This window comes from Myotis davidii, unplaced genomic scaffold (assembly GCF_000327345.1).
Source record: "Myotis davidii unplaced genomic scaffold, ASM32734v1 scaffold543, whole genome shotgun sequence".
NCBI classification, from domain to species: Eukaryota; Metazoa; Chordata; class Mammalia; order Chiroptera; family Vespertilionidae; genus Myotis; species Myotis davidii.
Window position 1 is genome coordinate 418,805 of NW_006294117.1, and position 8,459 is coordinate 427,263.

General features: G+C 52.2%; 2 protein-coding genes across 2 annotated transcripts in view; one reads left to right on the forward strand and one right to left on the reverse strand.

Annotated features, from left to right (window-relative positions):
• FARSA (phenylalanyl-tRNA synthetase alpha subunit) overlaps positions 1 to 122 on the reverse strand; it is a 7,196-nt gene extending 7,074 nt beyond the window's left edge. The window contains exon 1 of the mRNA XM_006768231.1: positions 105 to 122. Coding sequence (XP_006768294.1) covers positions 105 to 122 — 18 coding nt within the window. The remainder of the gene's footprint in view (positions 1 to 104) is intronic.
• A 3,985-nt stretch (positions 123 to 4,107) lies between these two features.
• CALR (calreticulin) lies at positions 4,108 to 7,975 on the forward strand. The gene is made up of 9 exons (XM_006768206.2): positions 4,108 to 4,290; positions 4,676 to 4,777; positions 4,958 to 5,161; positions 5,601 to 5,695; positions 5,786 to 5,995; positions 6,077 to 6,190; positions 6,274 to 6,417; positions 7,050 to 7,142; positions 7,228 to 7,975. Exons 1-9 carry the CDS (start codon positions 4,200 to 4,202, stop codon positions 7,423 to 7,425), a joined length of 1,251 nt encoding a protein of 416 aa, XP_006768269.1. The 5' UTR covers positions 4,108 to 4,199; the 3' UTR covers positions 7,426 to 7,975.
• The last annotated feature ends 484 nt before the right edge of the window (positions 7,976 to 8,459 follow it).

Here is an 8,459-nt window from a genome sequence, read left to right on the forward strand (position 1 = left end):
CAGCGCTTCGGCCACCGGGCCGTCCGCCATGCTTCCTCCCCGCGCGCAAAGCGTGTCCCGACTCCAGGGCCGGAAACACCGGAAACACCGGAACCGGAACCGGCGCCGGAGCGCGCCGCCATCTTGAAGGCGGCTGGTCGTGCTGTGGGGCTCAGGGCGTTGCCATCTTGAGTGTGTCAATTGAACCTCAAAGCGTGGGAAGGACTCAGTCTTTTTTTTTCTCTTTATTTATTTCTTTATTTTTTTCCCCCTCAGTCAGTCTGTACCTCCGCTCTGGCGGGACTGGTGGCGTCTGCTGACTGGAGCGGTCAAACCGGTTGACCTGAAGGACAGTCCCAGCGTTGTTTTAGGTTTTGTCTCTCCCCACCTGCAGCGGGCGGGCTGCGGGCGGCGTGACCTTGGGCTTCCGCCTCCTCTCGGCCTCGGAGCCCTGATCCTTCCGGGACTCTCTGACCCCGTATAGAACCGTGGGTGGGGGGCTCCAGAGCTAATCATTCTGCTGATATCAACTACTTTTATTTTTTAAAATGTTTTTAATATATATCTATTTTTTATTGATTCCAGAGAGGAAGGGAGAGGTAGAGAGAGATAGAAACATCAATGATGAGAGAGAATCATTGATTGGCTGCCCCCTGCACGCCCCCTACTGGGGATGGAGCCCACAACCCGGGTGTGTGCCCTTGACGGGAATCGAACCCGAGACCCTTCAGTCCACAGGCCGATGATGCTCTATCCACTGAGCCAAACCAGCTGGGGCTACTTTTAAATTTTCAAAGGGAGGCAGGGAGGGACCATCCCCATTTAAAGAGGGGAGAGGGGCCCACCTAGTAACAGTTACAGTCCGGGTTATAGCTATAGCCGCTACCTGGACACCCACCTGTGTGCCCAGCCCAGGGTTAGGTGCTTCAGGTGTGTTATTTCATTTTCCCCAAAACTTTCTGATGTAGAGAGTGATATAATCCCCATTTCGCAGATGTGAAAACTGAGGCCCAGAGGGTACTGTGATTTGGGCATCTTTCTGTGAGGAGTTGGTAGGGATGGAATCAGAAACTGTAATCACCCCAGATCCTATCCAACCCCCTACTCCATGCTCTAAGGAGACCAATGTCGGCAATAATGCACTGTCTGAGTCAGTGCTGGCCTGTAGATATGTAATGTGAGGCACAAATGTAATTTAACATTTTCTAGTAGCAACGCTAAAACAAAATGGGTGAAATTAATTTGAAGAACCAACTAGATCTGATATGTCCATTTGTCACTTAAACACTTTATAACATTTTATTTTTAAATCCTCACCTGAGGATATTTTTCCATTGATTTTTAGAGAGAGTGGAAAAGGGAGGGAAAGACAGTGAGGGGGAAAAAAGAGAAAGTGAGAAATATTGATGTGAGAGAAACATATCGATTGGTTGCCTCCTACAGGAGCCGGACCAGGGCCCAGGTCAGGGAGGAGCCTGCAACTGAGGTCCGTGCCCTTGACTGGAATCAAGCCTGGACCCTTCAGTCGCAGGCTGACCCTACCCACTGAGCCGAAACAGCTAGGGCCGTGGTCGGCAAACGGCGGCTCTCGAGCCACATGTGGCTCTTTGGTCCCTTGAGTGTAGCTCTTCCACAAAATACCAGGTGCGGGTGCGCACGTACAGTGCGATTGAAACTTCGTGGCCCATGCGCAGAAGTCGGTATTTTGTGGAAGAGCCACACCCAAGGGGCCAAAGAGCTGCATGTGGCTCACGAGCCACGATTTGCAGAGCCACAGTTTTGCCGACCACTGAGCTAGGGCAACACTTGGTAACATTTCTAATGAAATGTTTTACATTCTTTTTTCCATACTAAGCCTGCAAAACATGTATTTTACATTTACATTTCAGCTCAGACCAGCCAACATTTCAAATGGTCAACAGTCACATGTGGTCAGATAGCACAAGTCCATTGTAATCCCAGGTCTGCCATTTGCGTCACACAGTCAAATCGCTTAATCTTTCTGTTTCAGTTTCCTCACCTGGATGGAGATAGGAGCCCAGGCTATTGTGAGAATTGTGCAATAGTGCCCACATATGTATGCAGTATTTGTTAATACGAAATTGAGCGTGGATTGTGTGTCAGGCACTATTCTAAGCAGTATGCCTTTACTCACTTAACTATCACACTTGTTATTTGAACCTAGAAAATGGGGTTACTAATACTCCCACAATCATGACTCTACAGGGAAGTCCTGATTTAAAAAAAAAAATCAGAATACATTCCTCAAAGTCCCTCCTTTCCTTCAAAGCACGTTCCCCATTACAAAAAAAAAATTTCCTGGAGTCCTTCCTTCTACCACAGATCAAGTAGGTTTTAAGCCTGCTCTGTGCCAGGTGCTGCAGGAGACACTGGGGAATGGTGAAGTGAACAAGACAGCACAGAGTCTACCCTCAGACAGGAAAAACCAAACTCACGTGTCCATGGCACTTGGTGGAAGGGAGGGAAGCCAGGAGGGTCAGTGGCAGGAGTGATCACCCCAGACTTGGGACTCCTTCTAAGCGGGGCAGGTTAGGCCATACAGCCCGGGGGGCGAGGGGCGCACAGGCAGAATCCCAACTTCTCCAAAACCCCTCCTTCCTCCGTTTTCTGAGTTCCTGCCACTAGTGGGAAAGCTCCCCCGAATTCCTCAGTTCACTCCCAGGGCCTTTTTGTTAGAGTTTGGGAAAACCCTCGCCCTGCTTCCTCCTTCCTGAAGACTGGAGGCAGGCAGCTGGTGTTCCACACGGTCAGTCATCTGACTCTGGCTTCAGAAGACTCTAGACCAGCGCTTCTCAACCTGTGGGTCGCGACCCCTTTGGGGGTCGAACGACCCTTTCACAAGGATTGCCTAAGACCCTCGGAAAACACACACACACACACATAATTACATATTGTTTTTGTGATTAATCACTATGCTTTAATTATGTTCAACTTGTAACAATGAAATTGGGGGTCACCACAACATGAGGGACTGTATTAAAGGGTCGCGGCATTAGGAAGGTTGAGAACCACTGCTCTAGACTCAGGAGTCCTGCCCCTCTCCCTTAGATCTTATCTTCTTTACCATCTGTCTACTTTCTTCCTCTCCAACGGGAACCCCCTGCTCTCTCATCCTTGGCCGTTTAATTGCAAAAGCCAGGCCGTTTGTGGAAGACCACAAAGCAGCGACCCCTTTCATTTACTGGAGGTGGAGGGGTGGGGGTGGAGGTGGGGGAGGCGGGGTAGTAAAGGAGAGGCAGGCTGCAATTCGGTAACAACCTTACCGGGCCCTAGGAATCACAGCCTATAGTCACCTCTTCGAGCCTTCTGGGCTTCCTTCCCTGCCCCAGGATATCCTAAAAGCTTTGAAAGCATTTCTTCTGGGCAGCACCTGCCCAGGGTCGCTCTTCCTGGTTCTCCTGTGACTTTAGGGAGGCTAAGGGGCTTGCGCCAGGTCACACGGCAGCCGTCGTCCAGGCTGCCAGGCGCTAGGGACCGCACAGAGGGAGAGCTAGAATTCTCTCTGCGGGCCTGCAGGACTGCGGCGCCGGGTGGGGTGTGAAGTGAGGACCCAGAGCCCACGCGCTTGGTGCCTCTGCTTCATCCTGGGGGAGGAGCAATGGGTGCGGTGGGAGAGGGACAGAGGCAGAGAGAGACGGCGCCTCGTATCGGGCGTTCTCCAATGCAGGATACAAAACCCTGCTCACACCTCCCTGCAAGAGGGGATAGGAGGAGGGAAGGCTGGAGCAGGGTCCTAATCCTGCGGGATGACACCTGCTCGCTCGCGCGCGCTGGTTCTTTAAACGCCCGGATCCTGAGCTAAGCGCGCGAGCGAGGGCGGGGTTGGACCCAGGTCTGGTCACATGACCTGGTCAGAGGGGCTGGAGGCCCCTACCCCACCGGTGGGCGTCCCCCACAACGCGTGGTCGACCCTCATTGGCCAGTGGTGCGGCCAATAGAAATCGGCCATCTGGGATCCCAGCGTTCCGAGGCACAGCCTAACCTGCTGAGCTGAGGAGGGCCCAATGGAAAGTCAGAACCGTGGCATCTAACCAATGAAAAGGCACGAGGGGCGGGCTAAGAGGTCGGGCCATGTTGGTTTGAAGGGCGGTCGTGTATAAAAACGTACGGCCAGCGGCAGCGTCCGTCCCTGCTGCAGAGCTGCTTTTGGAGAGGTGACTTAAAGGGCCCGCTGCGCGCCGCCGCCCCCTTGGCCCGCCATGCTGCTACCCGTGCCGCTGCTGCTCGGCCTTCTCGGCCTGGTCGCTGCCGAACCCGTCGTCTACTTCAAGGAGCAGTTTTTAGACGGAGGTAACGCCTGGCCCCGCCTCGAGGCCGCTCCGACGACGCGACCGGCCCCCCAGCCCAGATCTGCGTTGTCGCCTGTAATTACTGCTCAGAGGGCCAACACGGTGGCCTCGGGGACTAGAGCCGCAGGCGACACTTCTTTCCCGCGTCCCTGGGGAGCATGGAGGGCGCAGCGGCCTCCCGCGGCGGGAGTTAGGGTTCGTCCGAAGATACCTTAAGCTACAGGAGGTGTCAAACTGAAGGTTGGGGTCGGGCACTCGGGGGATTTCCTCCCTTGCCTGCAGCCGTTTGTGGCTCCTGGTAGATGTGTTTGGGCGGCCGCGGAAGGCGGATGGGGGGCGGGGAGGAATCAGCGCAGCCACACTGACCTGCCCCTCTGATACTGTAGACGGGTGGACCGACCGCTGGACCGAATCCAAACACAAGTCGGATTTTGGCAAATTCGTCCTCAGCGCCGGCAAGTTCTACGGTGACCAGGATAAGGATAAAGGTAAGAGCCTGGAGCTGGGTGCTGAGATTCAGGAGGACTTCCTGGAGGAAACCCACGTCACTGACGGCCAGGGTATCCGCAGGAACCGGGCAGGCAGAGGAAGGGGAATGGCTGTCTATCTTTGATTCTTAGGGTCCCTGGGTTGGGGCCAGCTGTGACCTCACTACTGTCCTCTGCTAGGGCTGCAGACGAGCCAGGATGCCCGCTTTTACGCCTTGTCTGCCAGATTTGAGCCTTTCAGCAACAAGGACCAGACGTTGGTGGTGCAGTTTACTGTGAAACATGAGCAGAACATCGACTGCGGGGGCGGCTATGTGAAGCTATTTCCAGATAGTCTGGACCAGACTGACATGCATGGAGACTCTGAATACAACATCATGTTTGGTGAGGGGCCCCGCCCTGTTGCTGACCTCTGATTAGAGGGGGACAGACCCATCCGTGAGTTCCTTGTAGCCCACGAAAAGTGGTCTTCAGAGCCTAGGAATACCTTGTCAGACTTTCCTTTGAAGAGGAGACCGAGGGGATAGTTACAGCAGCAAATCGTTGCATTGTTATTGTTGATCTAAGGCTGTTAATTTGTGAGATCTTATGTAGGTGTTTTCCAATTTTACAAGTGAGAAGACTGAGTTCTAGAGAGTGAGTGTTTTATTTTTATTTTTTTCAATACTCCATTCATTGTCCCTTAGAGATAGTTAAGGTCTGAATATTTTGAGTCTTAATAGACCTGAGTTTAAGAGTCAAGCTTTCCTTTTGTAAACTGGGGTGGGAGGCGTGGCAATGGTGGGCCACCTCTGACCCTTAACTGGACTTGCTTCTCACCTAGGCCCTGACATCTGTGGCCCTGGGACCAAGAAGGTTCACGTTATCTTCAATTACAAGGGCAAGAACGTGCTCATCAACAAGGACATCCGTTGCAAGGTGTGCCTGGGGGTGGTATCAAATGGCTGCCTGGGGTAGGCTCAGAGGCCAGTCCAGTGGGCAGGGCCACTCATCTCCTGCCTTCTTCAGGACGATGAATTCACACACCTGTATACTCTGATTGTCCGGCCCGATAACACCTACGAGGTAAAAATTGACAACAGCCAGGTGGAGTCTGGCTCTCTGGAGGATGATTGGGACTTCCTGCCACCCAAGAAGATAAAGGATCCTGATGCGTCGAAGCCTGAAGACTGGGATGAGCGGGCCAAGATTGATGACCCCACAGACTCCAAACCTGAGGTTGGTGCTCGGGCAGGGGCTTCCCGCCATGGAGGGGTGGTGGAGAGCTGGGACGGCGCTGACCTCCTCATGTACTTTTAGGACTGGGACAAGCCCGAGCACATCCCTGACCCCGATGCTAAGAAGCCCGAGGACTGGGATGAAGAGATGGATGGAGAGTGGGAACCACCAGTGATTCAGAACCCAGAATACAAGGTGGTCTTGGGCTCCAAGCAGAGCGGGTACAGAGTGGGGAGCACACTGACTTCCACTCACCTTCCAGTTTCCTTCTTCCGCAGGGCGAGTGGAAGCCCCGGCAGATCGACAACCCGGATTACAAGGGCACTTGGATTCATCCAGAGATCGACAACCCTGAGTATTCTCCTGATAGCAGCATCTATGCTTATGAGAACTTCGCTGTTCTGGGCCTCGACCTCTGGCAGGTGCGATGTGGAGGGAACAGGAGGATCCCTAGGGGTCCTCAAGTGCTCAGGATCACCCAGGAGGAAAGGGACAGGGTGGGATTCAATCCTAGGCAGGTATGAGCCTCAAATGGTGCTTTTTCTGAAGAATTTCCTGGTCTATCTCTATCACAGCACCCCACCCCCACCCCCACACACCCATACACACACACCTCTTTGAGGTTCTGTATACTTTGTGCTAGGCACTTTTTCAAGAAACTTTATCTAAACCAACTCATTAACTGCCCCAATGACCTAAAAGGTGGTTAGATAGTCCCATTAAAAAATTAGCTTCAGAGAGACCACATTTTTTCTTTTTGTTCAATGATGTACCCTTTCTGTGCCTAGAACCTGACACATAGTAGGTACTAGGAAAATAATATGCACAAGGGGGTGAGACCCCGTTATATAGATGAAGATACTAACTTGCAGAGAATTCACCAATCCAAGATCATATAAGTGGGAAATGGCAGAGCGGGGTTTTGAACCCAATCAGCTTGTTTTTTAATCACAATGTTAGGCTGTGTCAATGTGCAGTGGTTATGGAACCTGTGGCCAGGGCCATGGAGTGTCCTCACTCTGACCATCCTTCCATCCATCATCCTTCTCCCCAGGTCAAGTCTGGTACCATCTTTGACAACTTCCTCATCACCAATGATGAAGCATATGCTGAAGAGTTTGGCAACGAGACGTGGGGAGTCACAAAGGTGGGACAAGTGTCCACTCCTGGGTCAAGGGGTGGGCAGGGCAGGCAGGTGGGGGCCAGGCCTTGAGTGTGTGATCTGCATGCAGGCAGCAGAAAAGCAAATGAAGGACAAGCAGGATGAGGAGCAGAGACTGAAGGAGGAGGAGGAGGACAAGAAGCGCAAGGAGGAGGAGGAGGCAGACAAGGACGACGACGAGGACAAAGATGAAGATGAGGAGGATGAGGATGATAAAGAAGAGGATGAAGAGGAAGATGGTGCTGGCCAAGCCAAGGATGAGCTGTAGGGGCCACACCATTGCTTCCAGGGCTGGACTGAGGCCTGAGCGCTCCCGTCACAGAGCTGGCCGCGCCAAATAATGTCTCTATGAGACTGGAGAACTTTCCTTTTTTCCAGGCGGGTTCCAATTTGGGGTAGATTTTGGTATTGCTCCCGCCCCACCCCCCCTTTTTTTATTGGTGTTTTGTCTTTGATTCTCCTTTGGCCCCATCTTTTTTGACATCTTTGCCTTCTGTCCCCTTCTCCCCTTTAAGTCCCTTAGTTCCCCTTCCAACCTTGGGGGCATGTGGGGTGTTGAATAGCCCCAGGGCCAATATTTCATCTGTTCTCCTTCCTGGAGCCCAGAGGGGGGCAGGAGAAGAGGATGGACCCCTCAGCCCCCCAGCACTGAGGAAGATTGGGGCTCCTAGGGCTGAGCTCTGATACCCCCACCAGCTCCCTTTCTTCCCTGCCTCCATTACTGGGCCACTTGGTGGGGCAGTGGGTTCCAGCTCAGCTCACACTGAGAATGTAAGAACTACAAACAAAATTTCTATTAAATTAAGTTTTGTGTCTTCCTCCTGTGTCTCCTTCTGGGAGAAGACAGACATCAGGGAACTGAAGGTGGCCTTTTCTTAGTGGGTGACTTCAATAAGGTTGATTTTTCAGCCACTAAAACAGCTGGGTGTCCCATAAAGTTACAGGGGTGTTTGTTTAGCCCCCACAAAGCACTGGGGGAAGGGGGACTACGTGCCATTACAGATACTGCAGGTATTAACTCACAACTCGATGAGTCCTTGCACCAAACTGGTGAGTTTTTATTCTAGTACCAGTTCAGTTTGATGAGGAGACCGGTACAGAATATTAGAGGTGGGACAGGGATTTAAACCCACACCTTACATACTATCTTATACCATCTATATTAACAACTTTATGTACTTTTTACCTGTTATGGAGCAAGACTACATAGAACAATTGGATAGTGATAAAAGCTATTCCTGTTACAATCACAGTTCAGAGGAGGTATTTAGTGGGCAAGCTGGGTTTAAACTTGAAGGGAAA

Excerpts from the sequence above, each read along its gene's own strand:
- CALR (XM_006768206.2), top strand. The coding sequence starts at position 4,200 with ATGCTGCTACCCGTGCCGCTGCTGCTCGGCCTTCTCGGCCTGGTCGCT. Across the intron at positions 5,696-5,785 it reads ACAAGGACATCCGTTGCAAG|GACGATGAATTCACACACCT; the intron begins GTGTGCCTGGGG and ends TGCCTTCTTCAG. Across the intron at positions 5,996-6,076 it reads CCACAGACTCCAAACCTGAG|GACTGGGACAAGCCCGAGCA; the intron begins GTTGGTGCTCGG and ends ATGTACTTTTAG.